The following is a 20,386-nucleotide window of genomic DNA, read 5'->3' as shown; positions in this document are numbered from 1 at the left end:
TCGGGTGAAAGACACATCAGGGGCATTTCGGTCATTTGGTGGTATTGATGCTCTGGAAATTTTGGAAAATATTGATACTCGGATGAAACGAGAGTCCAAGACGAACCCGTGGGTGAAAACAGAAGTCAAATCGGAGTCCAGATTAGAAAATTATAGCGAATCAAAGTTGGGGTCAATGTTAGTGGACTAAAGGTGGACTAAAGGTGAACATGGAGCCTTCGGCGACATGTGGCGCGCAAGATGGAATTGGATTGACGACTGCAAAGCTGTGCAGGCTAGTTTTGGGCATGTTTGGGCGTGTATCAAGCTGCTCCATTGGTCCAAGATTCTGTGTAACCCAGCGCAAGAGCCAGAGTACTTCTCTCGAGCGTCCATTGGAATCCAGCGGTCTATGTTGCTTCAGCAACAGCTGGGTTAAATCTAAGGACGGGTTGTAATCTACTTCACTGGCCGTGATACATGAAGATTGATTAAGAGGGAAAGAGACATGGAAATCCTTTAGAAACAGATTGAATCATTCAAAGATTCGGTAAGAGAGAAATCATCTCTCTCTATCTCTAATATATCTTGGATTTCTTATCTTCAATTTTAGAAACAGAGAAAGATATGTGAAGATTAAAGAATATAACAGAGAAAGAGATTCTGAATTTCAGTAGAAAGAGAGAGAGAGAGAGAGAAAAAAACATGTTGATTAAAGTAGATATATTCAAAGATTGTAGAGAGAGAAGGGAAGATCGATTAGCTTTGGACTTTCTCATTCTTATTCTTTTTTATATAACAGAGAATGGAAAAATAGAGGGGGTATCTCTCATCTTGGGGAGGAGACTCTCTAGAGCTCAAATAAAATATAAAGATCAGAGAGAGATAGATAGAGAGAGAGAAAGAGAGAGAGAGTCACCATCAATACCATTCTCGGCTAAGAAACATAGCATTTCTTATTCATCTTTTCTTCTTCTTCTTCTTGTGTAATTTTTTTTGTGAGAGAAAGTGTTAACAGAAAATTGAGAGAGAGATTGAGAGATAAACATAACACTATTTGTAGAGTGAGAAAGAGAGAAATTTGTAATGAGAGAGATGATTGTTATTCAATTTTTCATCTTAATATCATTTATCTTCCATTTATTTGGTGTTTTGGATTGAAAGTATAAAGAAGAAGAGAGAAACAGTAGAGAGAGAAGAAAAGAGTTAGGGAAGACGAGAAAATCTGTGGGAAAATTATTCCCACAGAGAAATCAGTTTCCAAGAAGACGAGAAAATCGATTTCCTTAAGGCTCTGTTTGGTTCACAGAAGGAAAATAATTTTCCTGCAAGAAAAAGTTTAGTTATTCTTCTCCTTTTTCTCTCCTATTTAGTTTTAATCTTCATCATGATTAGCTAAAACTCTTATTCTAAGGTTTTGGATGAAGTTTTAACATATTATTTTCGATGATATATTTTTATGCTTAATATCTTAATGCTTCGAACGTTGTAAGAATTTCATAGTTTCGAATATTTCTTCATTACCTATGCTTTTGATTTGATGGCTCATGTTTAGGTTAAGTTCTTTAATGAGTCATGCTTACTAATTGATAGATAATAGTTGCGAGTTCGACATTTCGATACTTTGAGTTTAAACTTTAAAGTTAGTCGGCTTTAAATCGAATATTTTCCGGGGTTCGGTGTGATAGGTTACCGAAACTTGAGTGATAAGAAAAGATATGCATGATTAGGTCATTGTTAATATGTGTTAAGATGGATTCTAAAATCCTAGTCTTCTCTCCCATTTGAGATCGTTTCTTTTATTTGCTTTAATATTTTATTATTTTTATCACCAAAATCTATTTCGAAAACAAAAACAGTGTTAGTTCTAGTTTAGAATAGGTTTCACTTAGTCTTTGCGGATCGACCCGGTCTTACCAGAATTATTACTTGACGCCCGTATACTTGCAGGCGGTGACCTATTTAGGAAACTTTCTAGGCCCATCAGATATGTTTTGTAACTATTTAATAGCAATATTAAGTGGAGATTATATTGTTTCCCTGGGGTTGGTAAAGCGAAATGGGGGCCACCCTAGCCCATTGAGTGCTCTACCTCGGGCCATCGACATCATACACTCTACTGAAATAGATTTCGCGGAAACCCTAAATCCTATAAATAAGATATGGAATCTAGGAGTTTAATCATTCGATTACTAATCAATCATTGTAACAAATCACCACAATTGTGGATAATAAAGTATGTAGCTTTTCTGGCTTTCTCCATGGATGTAGGTCGTGATCCTCCGATCGAACCATGTAAACTATTGTGTTCTTTATTTTAGTTTTTTTTTTTTCGAAAATTCCTTATTTTAGTTTATATCTTCTATTTTAGTTTATATCTTCTATTCTATCAACTCACATGAACTTCCACAATGTGCATGTCTTGTAAGCTACAAAAATTTCGAATAAACATTATCACTATTTTAACATACTATGTCAAGGTAAATACTTTACTAGGGACTATATATAAATAACATTACCTCCCTGCAACCCCTTTGGATAGTTTTTGACCCTTTAAACAACATTCTTCTTCGACAACTGATCAAACCAAGATTTTATTCTTTTTCTCCAGCCTTTGTGCTTGACAATAGCTGGTTCTAAAAAAATATTTTCTCCTTAGATGAATTGTTAATCATATTTTCTTTAGATATATTAGTAGTCTTATTCTTCATTGCACTTTCGACTTCTTTCAATGCATTATGTAAGCTATTCATTGTCACCTTATACAATTCAATAGATGTTGCACCTTTAGTTGCAATATTAATTGCCTTTTGATAAAGTTTACTATATCTAATAGTAACGCTTTCATTCAAGTCATCTATTACTTCTTTACCTTTTTCATCGATCACCAGTACATATTTTGCATATCTTGTCCATCTCTTTAATATCGATTGGATTGGAATACTTTGAACATCTTCAACTAAAAAGACCTTAAAATATGTCTACATAAATAACCCGCAAATTCTAAAAATTGATAACTACAACTTGTAGACATGTCAAGAGAGTCAAAAGTGACCATATGCGTTGCTTATTTGTGTTCTGGTCTCCATAAATGATATCTAGATTTTGTCAATTCTCTCCTTACCAATTCATCCCAGTACAAAATACCCTCGAACAGTTGACTTTGAAATTTTGAAAGATGGTTCTTGTGTAAATTTTTGCGGTTTGTTTCTCGGTATTTATTGAAATTCTTAAAGCTCTTCTTTTATGATTGGTCTCGTGGTCTTCATTCATCATTTTCCGCTTCTCGTTAGCTAATACTGCCCTATCATATTCTTTAATAAATTCAACTGAATGCAAACTCTTTTTCAAGTACCCATCGAAGAAGGAATTGATACCCTCACTACGTTGAGTTGTATACATTGTTGCACAAAATATATCCCTTGTATAAATTACTAGTGCCTTTTTTTATTTAAATAACCTTGTCAACCAATTATTGTTTTCTAAATTGTATCTTTTCAACATTGCTTCCCAATTTGAGTGAAACTCTTCGATTGTCTCATTTCGTACAAACAATTATTAAAGTCACGAGTAAAACCCTTGTGTTCATGAATAATATGAGGTAAATTCTTCATTCTATTTCTACATATATTCCACACATAATAACAATGTCGTGTCTTTGGTAATACTCTCGCAATGAAGTTTCGATAGCATATTCTTGACCAGTAAGAATCATTTGTGGTTGTCTATTGTTCATTGATCTCATCCATGTTTCCGTTACCCACATAAAAGATTCTTTTGATTCATTATAATCTAATGCACCATCAAATAATTGTTCGGTAATGATGATTGATCTCGACAATTGGGACAAAAGGCATGTCATACATGTTGTTCCATATGTAGGATCGCAACAAACAACATCTCCAAAGTAATAGTAATCCATCCTTGACCTAGCATCAGTCCGAAAAATTGTTATTTGATCTTCTGAATTAACTTGAATAAAATAAAAGAGGATGGGTTCTCCACATGTTGACGTTCATAATAATCAAGTAAAGCTTCTGCGTCACTCTTTACACGTTCTTCTTTCCTCTTTGCATTAAATAAATTTCTCAGATCCTTTTCCGTAAATCCAACATTGTGGATATTCCCAGCTTCACGCGCCATATAATTCATCATAAGATTTGTTTTCACACCTGCTGAATGCATGTTATTGATCATTACTCTTGACCTTCTGTTATCTTCCTTTGCGATCGAAACTTCTGTCTTTTGCTTGGAGTTACAAGAATGTGATTGTATTCTACAAAATTGAGAGACTACCCATTTAATTTATGTTCTCAATCTTATAAAAATCATTACTTTGCAATCTATTCTTGTCTCACAAAGATTTTATATCATTTGCTTTCTAGACAGTTGTGCTTTTGGAGTTTCTGATTAGCATGGAGTTTCTTAAAGATTGCAAAACAAATTGTGGGGATGAATGTCTTATCGACTGTGGAACGACAAATACTATTATACGAAACAAGAAATTTTTCTTACAACTAAAATTAGTTAAGGTTAATGTCGTCACAATTTCAGGACCCACAAACCTGATAAAAAGCTCTGGCAAAGTCGTTGTTATGCTACCAAATGGTACAAAAATTGATATCCCAAATGCTTTATATTCTACTAAATCTACACGAAATCTATTAAGCTTTATAAATATTCGTCATAATGGATATCATATTGAGACAACTTGTGACAAAACGAAAGAATACCTTTGTATCACTTCAATAGTCTCAAACAAAAAGCTGATACTAGAAAAGCTTCCAGCTTTTGCTTCTGGTGTATACTATACACGTATAAGAACTATAGAGTCTAACTATTTGATGGACCAAAAGTTCAATTCAATGACTCTTGCAATTCGGCATGATATACCTGGTCATCTGGGTTCTATAATGATGCGTCGAATAATAGAAAATTCACATGGACATCCGTTGGAAAACCAGAAGATTTTTCAACCAAACAATTATCCATGTGCATTTTGTTCTGAAGGAAAGTTAATTGTTCGACCATCTCGATAAAAAATAAGCATCGAGTCACCTAACTTTTTACAACGGATTCAAGGAGACATATGTGGACCTATTCATCCACCTTGCGGGGCAGTTCGATATTTTATGGTCTTAATAGATGCTTCAACACGATGGTCACATGTCTCTCTATTATCAACTCACATTGTTGCGTTTGCTAGACTTCTTGCTCAAATAATAAGGTTAAGGGCACAATTCCTTAGTTTTCACAACATATAACAATTTTTTTGCAAAATAGAAACAAAAAGTTAGACACGGAATTACTTGGGTGAAAATTATGTAAATAATTTGGTCTTGATGGGTTATGTTGGATGACAATAAAATTAGAAAAAATAAAAAACAAACGAATCGGGAAGGAAATTGAAAATTTCATTAGCACTAATGGAAATTCTGTAAATAGTTGAAGTTTTATGGATTCTATTTAATAGCCTAAAAATATGGAGAAAGTTAGGATGTGAGCTGTCATCTAATTCTCATCCTTCAATTGACAGAAAGATCTCACGAATTCTCAACTTATTCCTATTGTTGATGACTCATCCAATCACCACCTTTTCGTTTATTAGGCCATGAAGAAAGTGAAAATAAGTTCCACTTGAAACTGGAGGTACCCATCGAAATAGATTATGTAGCTTCGTCGTTATCCCTAAAGAGACAATACGGAGAAGTTATACTTTCACCTAAAATGTAAGTTATATAATGTCGTGTTAATTTTCAAAATCACATGTCAACTGTCTTGAATCTTTTATTCCATCCATCATGGATCAGTTATTCATGTATTACTTTAAGCCACGTTTGATAAGTATTACGCATAAAATATACACCATGCAGACATGATTAATGGTCAAGGCACAATGACTTGCTCCCACTATATATGAATAGTAATGAACCCTCTATGAAGAGTAAATGAATTTGATTCCACTCACCTTTCAGTAAGGAAACCCTAGTTTCATCAAGTGAGCTCGAGTGTAATCTATAATCAACATTGATTAACCATCATTGTCAACAGTGGTGTTTCTTTCCACTTCTTCCAAATACTCCAATTGTTAACTTTGTTACCTTATGTGCAAAACTTTTTCTCGTTCAAAAGATTTGATGTGAACTCTAGATTTTGATTCTCAAATCACTCTACATGAAGATGTCAATGTTTTTAATAGTTGTTCTTCTATTATAATCAACAACACTTTTGTTGACTATTTTTTTCTCGATCTCACCAAAAAATGAGACGCCATTGCCTTCATGTTTCTCCTAAATGAGTTTTCTATGGAAGTTGTTGAAAGCGGAGCCGATTTGAATTAATCCAACTTTTCAAACTAAAAAATGGAGCACTCCATTGTGTTCGGCTCGCCGACCTCTTCAATTTAGAGCCAAGAATAAATTTAATCTGATTCTGGATGAATGAGATATTCAAGTTTAAAATTTGGATAAAATTAGGTTAATTTAGGAACAAAATGTCAAAAAGGAAAAGTTAGTTTGGGGATCATTTGGGCGAAGCGAGCACGTCCAGATCAAACAACTCGCTTTCTACTCACGCCTAAGGCCTCTAACGGTTTCCTCTTGCATCCTTCGGGAACTTGGTGGGACACTACCAGGAGTGTTGTATCAGCAAGGATCCAACGACATGCCTCTCACCTGTGTCGGGCATGGAGTAGGACAACTCCAAATCTTCACCTGGCGGTCGTCGGTCTTCCTTGTGGGCACATTTAAGGACTGATCCAAGGGATCATGTCCTTCCACACTTTTAAGCCAAATCCAATGCTCCAAATCGCAATAGACCAAGATTGTCTGAAAAGTCACTTTTTTCAACATATAAATGTCCCTAAAAACCCATCAAATGCGTCTTTGAATCACACGTCTATTTGATTCCTAAAACTAAACCGAAAACAAGTCCAAACTCCATTATGCTTTTCCAGTGTGTTCATCACTAAGAGTTTTGTACTCTTGGGTTACAAGAATATCAACTATAGGTAAAAAAAATTGGAGCATTCTAGTGTGTCTAGAATAGAACCTCAGTGGGAATATAAAAAAGATTCCACCTCAGTGGGAAGCATTCTGGTGTGTCTAGAATAGAACTTGGAGTCCAGAGTATCCTAATATTCCTATAAGACGAAACTGAAGTTACAGTTATCTCAAAAGCAAGTCAGAAGTCAGGAATTATCAAAAGATTGTATTGACCAAAATTGGCATATGGGCTTAACGTAAGTGGAGATCATACTGAGCCTCCCTTCATGCGCCCACCTTAATACAACATGAGGGGTGTCCCATTAGCAACCCAACTAGCCTAACGAAGAAGGCCAGCGGAAGCCTTTCGCTAGCAAGACCAACATGCCTCGCATGCCCAGTAAGGTTGGCATGATTGCTCGAGCCCACACTTCTAGCATGCTAACCCTAGTTTGCCATGTCACCTTACTCGCACTCCACCTACTCGCGTCATGATATGGCCGTGAGTCAGTCCAATCCATAGGATTCCACTAAACGTTGGAGTCATTGTAGAAGAACGAGTCATGCGTTACTTTAAAAGAGAGTGAATCGTTTCTATCGAACGAGCATACTAGAGATGGCATGCATCGTACGACTGGGCTGCTCTCCTCTGAGATCAACAAATATTAGAAACCCTAGTAAGATCCTATTATTTCAGGTTTGACAAGCCCCACACTCCAAAGGTAGTTGCTTACGTCTAACTCTATAAAGAGAGGGAGCCTCACTTATGGAAAGGTTCACAAATTCTCGCTAAAAAATTACTTGCACTTGCTATCTGTTCGGTGCACCAGAAGTCTCCTACTCTGATTGAAACAAGTTGTTTTGTTTCTTCCCAAACATAGCCTTCATCTTTGAACAAAATCCACGAAGAAACTCATGCAACTTTGTCTTCATATTTCTCTTATAACATTCTCCAAAAAATTTATATTTCTTCCTCAACATTTTGTAATCGATAGAAAAAAGTTGTTTTGTCTCTAATTCTTTATGATTGATCATGTTTTTCTTTAGGATTGACATGATGAAGAAATTGTGTGTTTTCATAAAATTTAGTTTCTTCTAGAAATTTTGTATGTGAGCCATGAGAACGACACAAGGAACATTTCTACAACAACTAACTTCATTATAATAGACGTTAATCCTCTCAAGTTGAAATTCCGGATCTTATTCACATCTTCCTGATCATGGTTAACCATCTAATCTGGTCTCTGCTTGAAACCCTCGCCGGATCTGGCGAGGGTTAAACTTTCTCATTCGTCTGCAGAGAGAGGGGAGACGGGAGGGAGGGACAGAAGGAGAAAGAGAGGCAGCAACAACCGTGTAGAAAGAGAGAGCAGGAAAGAGAATAAGAAATTTAGAGATTAGGGTTTCTGTGTGTTAAATATATCACGAGGGTATAAATGTCAAAATATTATTTCAGACTTAATTATTCAGATTTGAAAAACAAACATCTGACTTGTAAACAATTTAGATATTTCAGATTCAGCCAATTTCAGTTCAGCCAATTCAGATTCAGATTCAGACACACTTAAAAAAACAAACACAACCTAAAGCTTACTGCATATGTATCCGAGGATAAATAGTCTGTTTTTTTTATGTACAAACCCTAGAAGCGTTAAAGGATTTGACTAATTGACTTGCATGAAATTCTTCCAGATCCATGGCAGATTATTCCTTATTGTTTATTCATGATTTCGTTCTAATCATTTCCAATTACTACTAGAACTTTTACACCAAAGCTTACCTTCTTTGAGATTTGAATAGAACTCCTACTCAATTCAATTTTGGGAAAATTACTGAAACCCCCCAACTCTGATAATGTCTTTAGTGAAACCCCCCACTTTAATTAGTAATTACTGAAACCCCCAACTCCGTTTGATTTAACAGATTTGAGCCGCTAAATCCGGACCTAATAAAGTGAGCAGAAAATGGGGCACCTTCGACTAAAAACAAAGGCGCTTATATCTTCTCCCTCACTTTCCCTTGTCCCAACCCAAATCGACTTCATCTCCCAACCCCAAATCGACTTCATCTCCCACCTCCCATCAAACCAGACGACTTCATCTCCCACCTCCCATCTTACCTCCATGATTACATGCTCCCTTGCTAAAATCAACCAGACGAAATCAAGCACAAGCCGAGCAGCTGGCGTCTTCGACTAAAAGGTTATGAATTCATATCTCTCTCTCTCTCTCTCTTTCCCATCAAACCAACTCGGCTCCCTTGCTAGAACTAGGGTTTCTGGAATCTCTCATACATAAAGGTGAAAGCTTTTATGATTTTGATGATGGAACAATGACACCTGACTCAGTTCTTGAATCACCGATTTCATTTCATACTTCTTCTGGGTCAAGTGCGAGTTATGGTGGTGGTGGTAATGGAATTTTAATCTTCTTTTCTAGTCCTGAAACTGATGAATTTGTTGTTACTAACATTGTTCTTTACAGCTGAAAAAAATACAAGTAAAAAAGACAATCACAAATCAAATATGGGTTGTTTAGATTATTAGTTAGAATTTCCAATAAATGAAAGCAAGTATAGTTAGTAAGCCCTAATATTAGTTCAAAAGGAAAACAATGTCTATTAATCAAAATACCATCAATATGTTCATATAGTGTGATTACCTAATGTCTCTGAAAACCTAGATGAGTGAGATAGAGAAAGAGGTAGAGCTTACTGCTGAATTTCTGAAATGAGAGGCTCCGACCATCAAACCTTCGTTTGCAGACAATGAAGAAATGGAATTACAGAAGGATGAGCAGAAAAGTTAGGTCACCAAAAGCTAAAGATGAGATTTTGATTATACAAACTCAGGTAGAATGGTAGGTATGTATGATTGTGTGATTGAGATAAAATATGACTTAATTCCAATTTAGTCTCATGGGGTGTTCCTAAGAGGTACTTATTTTGTAGAAAGAGAGAGAGAGAGAGAGAGAGAGAAACTATTAGTAGCGTTTGGTTTAATTGGTTTTACTTTTTACAGAGTCCCTCTTTAATTCATATTTGCCATTAGAGTCTATTTCTCTGTTTCAAATTTGTGGATACAGTTCTAAATTAGTGGATAATTTAGAACTACTATTGAGTCAGGTGTCTTGTAATTAGTGGATAATTATAAATAAAAGCGGGGGGTTTTAGTAAACGCATTATCAGAAGTGGGGGTAAAACTTAAGAGGGTAAAAAAGTAATATTGAAAATATCAAAGTTAAATCAAACAGAGTTGGGGGGTTTCAGTAATTACTAATTAAAGTGGGGGGTTTCAGTAAAGGCATTATCAGAGTTGGGGGGTTTCAGTAATTCTCCCTTCAATTTTTCTCAATGTCTAGGATCGAGGGAATAGTTCATGAAAAATAGGGATTTTATTGTCTAACAAGTTTCTCCCAAGACAATTGGTACTGACAATTTCACTTGTGAAATTAACAGAAAACAAAAACTACCTCCTTAATTTTGCTTTTTTTCTTTGCATTTCAGAAATTGTTGATTACCTAGAGGTTGACTTGTACCCTCAGCGAGAGTGTTTTTTAAAACCTTTTCCGCATTGGGAGGGCTAAGCTGGTCTGTTGTTTTGTTCTTTCTTACCTAATTGATTCTTCCTTTTTTCGAGTTTGTTATTGATGCTTGGAGCATTTATATTGAATTACTTGGTGGATGATTAAGGGATGGCGGGAATCAGGGATAGAACAGAGGACTTGAAGGATACTGTGCGTTCTGTAGCTCTCTCCCTAGGATATGATGAGGTATTTAAATTATCAGTTTATCTTGTTTCTTTTTTTTAGGGGCATCTTTTGGTTAAATAGATTGCCTAGCTATTGTTATTGGTGGGTGGTGTAATGTGTTCTTCTGAAAATCTAACTTTCTTGGTGTTTTGGCATAGATCAATAGCTCTTTAATAGATGGTTAACATGTACGTAATAGTGATTTTGGTTTGTAGTTAGAAATGTAACAAATCATATGGTTATGATATATTGATTTGGAGTGTTATTGGTGAAAAGTCATTTCCTTTTGTATATGTTTTCCGTCATTCAATGTGTTTTGTCTACTCATGTGTTTGCCCCTTTTTGTGCACATCCTCTTAAACGGTGTGAGTTGTGTGACTCTTGAGTTTACAATTCATCCAAAAATGTAAGTAATCTTAGAACTCCTTGTCTATGCATTCCCTTTGTTGCTCTTTGCCGGCACTTTTGGAGGCGCCTCTGGTGGACCTTGCACGATGCTTCTTTAGGAACTTCTAGATCTACCACTAGACTTTTATCAATATCAGTTTTGTAGTTGGGTAGTTTTCGCAACATGATTGATTGTGACAGTCCAATTTTAGTTCTCAGACGTAGATGGAAGGTCAAGATTTATAGTGTACTTATTAATGATCTCAAAATTAGATACTTACAGGCACGAAATGCTGGAATAATTTTCAGATGAGGATATTATTCTTACTAACTTAAATAATTAGTTGATTAGAAAAGATATTGTTTGTTATGATTCGCTATGACGCTGTCACTATTTTAGTTTTATTTGTAACAGAATTTCATTTTTGACAGTCCAAAATAGCTGCTGTATTAGCTTCTTTCATCATGCGTAAGCCTCGGCAGAAGTCGCCGTTTACAAAAGCTGCACTGAAAACGGTATTTACACTGTAACCTCTTCCATCTCTCTTGCCCGCCTTCTCTTTTATTCAAAGTTGTATTCTTGTCCAAGATGTTATTATGGTAATCAGGCTAGTAGAAACCAGGGCAATTACTGCTACTCATTTTTGCTATTTCATAGACATATTACAACTTATTGCCTAGTGCTTACTTCTACTGCTTACTGTCCTTTGTTGTTAGCTTGAAAGCATTGAAGCTTTGGAGAAGTTTATTGTTAAACATCGGAAGGACTATGTAGATTTGCACCGAACTACTGAGCAGGAGAGAGACAACATTGAACATGAAGTAAGTTGCTAATGACTCCAGAATAGAATAAAGGAATCAAGATACAAAATCTAAAAGCTTCTTGAAACACGAAACTATTTATAGTTGGGAGGTTTCCATTTTTGTTTGTAATATTTTTTGATATTTTTGAATTATTTAACTTTAAAAAAATTGGAACGGATTAATGGGTGCAGATTAGCAAAATTAAATGATACTTTTTAGCTTACCGAAGGGGCCCCAATTTAAAAATTGGCTTTAGGCCTACCGGAACGTTGGGCCGGCCCTGGTGGTGATTTCGTGTATTTTATCTGATAGAGAACAGTGTTTCAGAAACGTGTTTCATGGAATATTAGAATGCCATTTTTTTCTTAAATCCCCTCCTATCTGCGTCGATATGGTATAGCTCATTAGCAACTTGGTATAGATTCCAATCACTAGTCCCTTTAATAGGTCCATGATCGTTTTGGCTCAACAACAAACTGAGTTTGGAAATTTCAAATTGGCCACATCAGCTCCAGTTCGTCATCTCTGATGAAAAAAAGGAAGAAAAGAAAACAACAGGATTCATCTTCCAATTATTTATGCAGGTCGGTATTTTCATAAAAGCGTGCAAAGAGCAGATAGATATTCTCCAGACTAGGATCCATGATGAGGATAAGAACGGGAATTCAAAGGCATGGCTTGGCGTACGGAGTGACAATTCTCGTGCTGATATTATAGCTCACAAACATGGAGTGGTATGAACTGCTAATTCTTGGTTATGTGTTTTTACTGTCATATTTATGTGCTCTCTCTATCTTGAGACAATTTGCTCACCAAATTGTAAAAATTGTTGTTCTTGAGTTGCAAGTAGAATTGGTGACCAAGAGGCATGTCTTTTAGCATGATATAGTATTTCGTGTTAGAATAGATATGGTCGGAGACCAGGACTCATACTGCCTAAAAATCCAAATGCTTAGTATAGGCTCTGTGAAATTGTCAAAAATAATGACTCGGAAGGGAATTTCTGCTTCTTGCATTAGAGTCCTCGTATTGTCTTTAGTAAAAAAAATTTACACTTCACAGTAATAAAAATAGTTATGTGATATTAGTGTTTTAGACAGTCTAGTTACTCCTAGGTACTGCCTTGATAAACTACAGGTTTTGATTCTAAGCGAGAGGCTTCATGTGGTCACTGCTCAGTTTGACCAGCTAAGAGCCATACGCTTCCAGGAAGCTGTTAACAGAGCAACACCCAGAAGAAAAGTTCAAAAGGTTCCCGTTTCACGCACATCTGATGAACCCAAATCAACTCATTCAGAACTAAGGGAGCCAGATGAGTTTCCATCAGAACCTCTTAGAGTTCAGCAGCAACTCTTGGACGATGAAACACAAGCTCTTCAGGTAATATTGATGCCACTGGTATTATGTATCTCTGTACTTCCTATGGCCCTGGACAATGTGGGACTATATGAAATTGGAATTTGCTGCCTTGTCATTTATCAGGTTGAGTTGTCGAGTCTTCTAGATGCTGTTCAAGAAACCGAAACTAAGATGGTGGAAATGTCTGCTCTAAATCATCTTATGTCAACTCATGTGCTTCAACAAGCTCAGCAGATTGAGCTTTTATATGAACAGGTTAGAACCTACAACTTTTTCATCAAAACTCGCCCTCTGCCGTTGTTCTCCTTTTGTCTTACACTAAAATTTAATGAACTTGGTTTACTTGACGTGATTTTTAGGCAGTTGAAGCTACAACAAACGTAAGTTTGGGTAACAAGGAGCTCTCCCAAGCCATTGATCGCAATAGCAGTAGTAGAACCTTTCTTATGCTCTTCCTCTTCGTTCTTACCTTTTCTGTTCTCTTTTTAGATTGGTATAGTTAAGAAGTCAATTTTCTGAAATTTGTTTCATTTTTCTGTGATGTGAAAATTAAAGAAAAAGAACTGAAGGAATCTAGACCCAATGTTATTACACAGAAAAGAGATGGGAGAATACACAAGGCTTATGTTTTTTTTTTTTTTGTTGAAAGAAGGCTTATGTTATTTAGTGTTACAGTAAACCTCAGTTTTCTATACCCATTTTTTTCACTGTTACCGGAAAAGAAGCACATTGTTTTATCTCACTCGGTCTTGTTTTTCTTTTTGTTGAAAAGTTAACTTCACTAAAATCAAGACACAAGGTTTTGAATACAATAGAGATGTGAGAAAGATGGTTCAATCGACTTCCATAACGGCTTTCCTTTATTTTCCGTAGCCCATTTAGCTATAGTATAGCCTTAAGTTAACATTACATTTTCGGCTGACATATTTAAAAGTTTTGAAATGAAATTAGTCTGCAGATTTCTGATAATGTTGACAACAGTTGTGGATTGCCATTAAATTTTCCATTTTTGACCTTGAAGATGGTAGATTAAGTTTTGATCTTCTTTACCTGATGAGAAAGTTGATGTTTGAGTTCTCGTCCATTTCATTTCCTGGGAGATAGTATTTGCTTTGGTTTCTTCGTTAGTTAGGCATGCGATGTTATAGGAGGGTCTTTCACCGTTAAACCTCCAGACAAGAGGATCCATAATGTTTGAGAGTAAATGAAAGTTGTATCAAATATTCAATTAGAACTATTTATATTTAGCAAAGTTCCAACTTGGTTACAAGTGAAACAATTCATGTCATTTCCTCAGCATTTGTCAGTACACTGTTAGACGGCATGAAGCACTTCCACACATTGGTTTCACAAAAAGGTTTACTATGTGCCGTGGTAGCGACATAGGCATAACCATTTCACAAAAAGGTTTACTATGTGGCATGGTGGCCACATAGCAAACAAACTCCAATCGAGTACAAGTTACCAGGTTTAGGAAAATCAGTAAGTACTTGTACACTGTTCAACAAAAAAAAATTACTTGTACACTGAGGAGACAGTGATTTCGTGAGAGACCATGTGAGTGTGTATTTTTCTTAAGGACCAATTGCTTGAATAACGTGGTTACACTGTGTCAAAATAATTGTATACACGTTTGACGATAATGTAAGTCAATGCTATCTTACCATTATCGAACGAAGTGTCTTTTGATCAAGGTGAAAATGCGATGAAATAGTCGGAAGGATTGAAGGATAAAGATCGTCAAGCTCAATCGCTTTAGGAATCACAATGTTGTCGAGTTTTGGAGTCACCTAGTGTTCTAAGCGGGATCTCAGACGTCCAGTACGTCCAATACTAGCTACGACGATCGCATGCAAGAATTAAAGAACTAGAATGAGATAGAGATTTTACCTGAATCGCTTTCCCTCGAATTAAATCCGATGCCTTTATCCCGAAGATCAGAACTCCAAATTGCAACTTCTCTACTTGAGACACCCAAGCAAGTGACTTGATCTCCCTCCTTTAGAGTCAGCTAGGACTTTATCGAGAGGTTGAGATGTAGAACTCTTCTTCTCTGGCTAGGTACATAGGTTGAGAGTTTTTTCTCTAAAATCTCTCTCCCTACTTGATGTTATAGAGATAGATTTTCTCTAGAAAAAATTTCACACCTTTTCTGCTATAATATTGTCCTTATATAGAGAATCCTAAAATCAGAATCCAATTCGAATTATGATTCAATAAGGACTCCATAAAAGATAAGACTCAGAATCCCATTCTGAATGAGATTCCCAGATGGGAGTTCTGCACATCTGGGGTATCCACTTTTCGTGACCGGCCAGGACAAGCCTTTAAGTAGGCTTTGCCTGACCAATCCATTGCTTTAGCCGACCCATTTGATCCGCGTCTCCCCTTCGTGCCCGGCTACTTCTATCTTTATCCGGTCTCATCTGAACCTTTTGAGCTATTTAGTTGGATTTAATCCAATCTTTTACCCTGTTCCATCTAGTCTATCTCTCCGATCAAATCGTCACACTTTGGTGTAACCCGTTGTAGGATCCGGTCTATGTTAGCCGCGAACTACGGAAGTGATCCGACGATCGTAGTTGGCTTCTAGCTAAGCATTACGATCCCTAATTCGGTCGGACTAGATGATTTTCTAGATAAAGTTATCATCATCCTACTAGACAAATTGAGCGCATTGTCATCTTGGTCAAAAGATACTCCTTCGGTAGAACATCTCCTTCAGATGGAAGGACACCTCCTTCAAATGTTTGGCCACAAACCGACTACAATTGTCACAATATACTAAAAGACTTGAGGCTAAAGACGACTGAATCTTATAACGGTTTGCACACTTAAAGTGTCGCACACGATGAAGTGTCTCAACCGATGGAACAAATAAGAGATGAAGATAAGAGATAGAAATACATGGGTCGGGTCAAATGGGCCCATGAGACTAGGACTTGGGTTAGACCCAAGTTCGACCTAACAAGAGCCAAGGCATGCCCATTGCATGGCCAAACCGATTCTAGGATACACGTCTTCTTTGGCTCGAGTCGCGAGCCAACCAACAACGGAAGTCAGCCAAACCGACTTCCCATAGGAGGGAGGTTGCCAAACGTCCATGGGAAGGGCCAAGGTCAGTCCATCCTTGTTTCTCACAAGTCTCTCACTCTCCTTTTGGCGATTTTGAGTTTTTTTTCCTATCTCTATCCTTACCGTTAGTCTAAGATATTTTAGGGCTATCTAAGGTCTTGAAATATCACTGCAGATATAAAATACTATTTCGAAGTTGAAATTATTTCTTCCAAACGAGGAGTTCCAATCTCTTAAAGTTCTAACTAAAAGCAACATGAGCGTTGGGCGGAGCCCCAACCGATAGCTTCAGTGGCCCCTAACATTAGGGGCGACTGAAGCGTCCCCTACGTTCATGTTGGGGATGATTTTGGCCGTTGGTCATCCAACGACCAGATCTTCCTTTTTTTTGTAAATTAAAAATAACTTAAAAATTAACACCAACATTAATAATAAAAATATATTAATACAAATCGACTTTTGCATTAATAATTTAACGATCAAAACACATTACTAATAATCGAACGATCCAAAATACATTACTAATAAAATTTAACGACCAAAATCTACTTATTGTCGTTGTTAGATCTCGTATTCCATAAGTGTTCAACAAGATTTACCTTCAACCGAGAATGAATTTCCTGGCTTCTAACTTGACCTACACGTTCAAGCACTTCGTCCGATAAATTTTCTCCACGATCGTTTGGCAACCTGAAACAAAACCATTTGATGTTTTCATGACCGAGTTGTCTATTACGATCTATCCTTTGGCGACCCGAAACAAAACCAACATGACGAGAACGTTTTCGTGTAACGTTATTTTCCATTTCTTCCAACATTCTTCGATCATCATCATCTCTTTGTCGAGCCCATTCATCTTCTTCAAACATCAAGTTTAATAAAGTAAAATTGAGATTCATGGGATTCAAAGGATTCATGGTAGACAAAAAAGAAGATGAAGTTTGTAGAGAAAGAAGAAGATGGAGTTTGATGAGTTTGTAGAGAAAGGGAGATGTATTTATAGAGAAATATGAGACATTTAATACGGTGGCTGGATGGTTAGAAAAGAGGGAAATTCAAAATTCAAATTCAAATTTTCGGCCTCTAGAGAGGCTGAGGCTGGAGCTGAATTTTTGTGACTGAGCTGAGACTGAAAAATTTAGATGAAAAAGTGATTTTTTCGGCCTAACACAGACTGGGACTGGAGTTGCTCTAACTAATTGATAGTGATTGTGTTTCGAGCTCCTTGATTTAATACCCTCTGACTGAAACCCGAAATTGTTCCGTAGGAAAATTGTGCAAACATGGGTTGAACCGTTAGGTTGAATAAAGGGTACACGGGTCGAAAAAACCCCAGATTAATCGGCAAGAGTTGTTACGTACACAGATAGTGAGATGAAGTAAACCTAGATTCGTCAGTTTATCTCATGGCGACATATCAAATTCCTCTCTCATTTCTTTCCAACTCTTATCTTCAATCTTCTCACCCCTTTCTTCCTTTCAATCTAACAGTTCTCCACAAAAACCCTAATTCCAACCCCTCTAATCAGCTCAATTCTTCACACCTAATCCCTATTTCTGCTCTTAAACTGCAACAATCACGACAAACAGTGTCATCTACTATATCCGCCATTAATGGAGACAATGGAGTTGTAGAACCACCAAAACCTAGTCGCAGAGGTAGGAAAAAGGTAACTGATACTTCTTCGGATGCTTCTACTACAAAAAAACCTAAACGGTCGAAAAAACCAGAAGTTGTTAATGGAGTAGTTGATCTCAAGAACAACACTAACGAAGAAACCCTAGAAGACAAAGAAGAAGAAGAAGAAGAAGTATTAGGGTTAGGGTTAGGAGAAGAAGATGATTATGATGATGGGATTGATTTTCCTTACGATAATCCTCCATTAATCTGCTGCTTTGGTGCTGCACAAAAGGAATTTGTTCCTTCGATAAGAATTTCAAACCGGCGAAGACATCCTGATATTTATTCAGAATGGAAACAACTTCAATGGGATCCACCGGAGTTTGTTAGGGCACCGGGAGGACCACCATCAAATGTGGCGATTTCACATGTTAGACTTGGTGGACGAGCTGCTTTCATGGGTAAAGTTGGAGATGATGAATTTGGGGAAGAATTAGTTTATACAATGAATAAAGAGAATGTTCAAACTAGAGCTGTGAAATTTGATTCTAGGGCAAGAACAGGTGCTACTTTTATGAAAATCAAATTTGAAGATGGGAAGATGAAGGCAGACATTGTTAGAGAGTCTGCTGAAAATTCACTTTCTAGTTCTGAACTCAACATTTCTGTGCTAAAAGAGGTCAGTTTTTTCTCTCTAATCTCTATCAAATGAAATTAGGAGTTCATTTTGTTGTTTAAAGGTATGATTTTTACTGATAAAACTAGATATTCTTGTTTAATTGACATCATATGAGCTTTCTTTCTGTCACATTTTCGACGATAAAACTTTTTAAGCCCATTTTCATTAGAATCATCTCTATAAAGCCATATTTGTTGATCAGGAAATGAGTTCGGCTACGAGGAATCCCGTAGTGCCGTATTGTTTGATTCAGTCACGAATAGGATTTGTAGTGATTGATTTTGTCAGTTCATTTTGGTTGATAATACCAATGGGAAGGGAATCGCAAACCCACTTTCCCCCTGAGTTTCAGTTTCCTCTTTAGGAGGAAGGAATGCGGTTCCTAACTCATTCCCGTTTACCAAATATCGTTTTGAAATTCGATTCCTAGCAACGCATGCCAAACACGGCCTAAAAGCTAAAATTCGAGGGTATCTATGAATACCCTTGTCTGTGATCTTGTTATGGATAAACTGAAGTTTAATATGGTTATCTGTAATATTTTGCAGGCTAGAATTTTTCATTTTAATTCAGAAGTACTTATATCTCCGTCGATGAAGTCTGCTCTTTATAAAGCAATTGCATTGTCAAAGAAATTTGGGGGACTAATATTTTTCGACTTGAATTTGCCTTTACCTTTGTGGAAATCTCGTGATGAAACGAAGAAGGCAATCAAGAAAGCTTGGAATGAAGCAGATATAATTGAGGTAACTAAGCAAGAGCTAGAATTTCTTCTAGACGAAGATCATTATGAGAGAAGAAGGAATTATAAACCACAATACTATTCTGAAACTTTTGAGCAGACAAAGAATCGACGAGATTATTATCATTATACCCGAGATGAGATTTCTCCGTTATGGCACGATAAGATCAAGTTATTGTTTGTGACTGACGGGACACTTCGAATTCATTACTATGCTCCGTCTTTTGATGGGGTAATAGTTGGAACTGAAGACGTGCTTATAACTCCATTTACTTGTGATAGAACTGGTTCTGGTGATGCTATTGTTGCTGCTATAATGAGAAAGTTAACAACAAACCCAGAGATGTTTGAAAATCAAGATGTGTTAGAGAGACAACTTCGATTTGCTGTTGCAGCTGGGATTATATCACAATGGACAATTGGAGCTGTAAGGGGTTTTCCAACAGAGAGTGCTACACAGAACTTGAAGGAGCAGGTTTATGTACCTTCAATGTGGTAAAGAGTTAAAAGTTGCAATTTTGTTTAGGTTGAAGAGAACTAAAGATCATCAACCTCCATTTAGGAAATCAGAAAATCTGTTATATTTATTTTGGAGAGGTGGCGGTAGCTAGTAGTTCAGTTGAGAAAGTAGAAGTAGAACACGGGGGTTGTTTCTCAATGTTGAGTGGCCAAAGGTAGTTTGGAGCATCAAACTTGAGAATCCGTTTTATCAGTTCAAAAGTTTTAAATTCGTCATGTTGATCTCGTAGCGACTTTTTGGTTCGACAATGAAGGAAGGTTAGAGAATGGCTTGGAGTTGGAAGTGTTGTAACAACTATTCTATTTTTGTATTTTTCCATTAAACTAATGAATCCGATTAATGACTTCAATGGAAGAAAGAACTGATGGACTTGTTCGTGTAGATTTAAGATTGAGAAAATCAAGGAGAGGGTGAGGTTTTAGTTTTTTTGGTGTGAGTCTGAATCTGAATTGGCTAAACTGAATTAGATAAAAAAAAAAATTAATGTT

At 36.5% G+C, this 20,386-nt stretch overlaps 2 protein-coding genes and 1 pseudogene across 7 annotated transcripts; 2 read left to right on the top strand and 1 right to left on the bottom strand.

The window, feature by feature from the left end:
• Nucleotides 1–3,099: 3,099 nt before the first annotated feature.
• Nucleotides 3,100–4,122, bottom strand: LOC147557994 (protein FAR1-RELATED SEQUENCE 5-like; annotated as a pseudogene).
• Nucleotides 4,123–8,973: 4,851 nt separating this feature from the next.
• LOC147557993 (syntaxin-81-like) lies at nt 8,974–13,909 on the top strand. 6 transcript variants are annotated; one of them, XM_086659549.1, is made up of 10 exons: nt 9,012–9,163; nt 9,726–9,820; nt 10,467–10,550; nt 10,653–10,732; nt 11,531–11,614; nt 11,816–11,920; nt 12,487–12,636; nt 13,040–13,282; nt 13,385–13,516; nt 13,621–13,909. In XM_086659549.1, exons 4-10 carry the CDS (start codon nt 10,655–10,657, stop codon nt 13,762–13,764), a joined length of 936 nt encoding a protein of 311 aa, XP_086515675.1. In that variant the 5' UTR covers nt 9,012–9,163; nt 9,726–9,820; nt 10,467–10,550; nt 10,653–10,654; the 3' UTR covers nt 13,765–13,909. The 6 variants fall into 6 exon arrangements, with proteins under 6 accessions (XP_086515678.1, XP_086515673.1, XP_086515675.1 ...); XM_086659548.1 differs by having other exon boundaries at nt 9,726–9,824; XM_086659547.1 differs by lacking the exon at nt 9,726–9,820 and having other exon boundaries at nt 8,989–9,163.
• A 3,062-nt stretch (nt 13,910–16,971) lies between these two features.
• FLN1 (fructokinase-like 1) lies at nt 16,972–20,256 on the top strand. The gene is made up of 2 exons (XM_086659546.1): nt 16,972–18,636; nt 19,185–20,256. Exons 1-2 carry the CDS (start codon nt 17,743–17,745, stop codon nt 19,875–19,877), a joined length of 1,587 nt encoding a protein of 528 aa, XP_086515672.1. The 5' UTR covers nt 16,972–17,742; the 3' UTR covers nt 19,878–20,256.
• The last annotated feature ends 130 nt before the right edge of the window (nt 20,257–20,386 follow it).

This window comes from Eschscholzia californica, unplaced genomic scaffold (genome assembly GCF_041429995.1).
Source record: "Eschscholzia californica isolate CP2 unplaced genomic scaffold, dmEscCali1.0.p SCAF_2, whole genome shotgun sequence".
Classification (NCBI taxonomy): Eukaryota; Viridiplantae; Streptophyta; class Magnoliopsida; order Ranunculales; family Papaveraceae; genus Eschscholzia; species Eschscholzia californica.
This window is presented reverse-complemented; position numbering and strand designations above follow the sequence as displayed.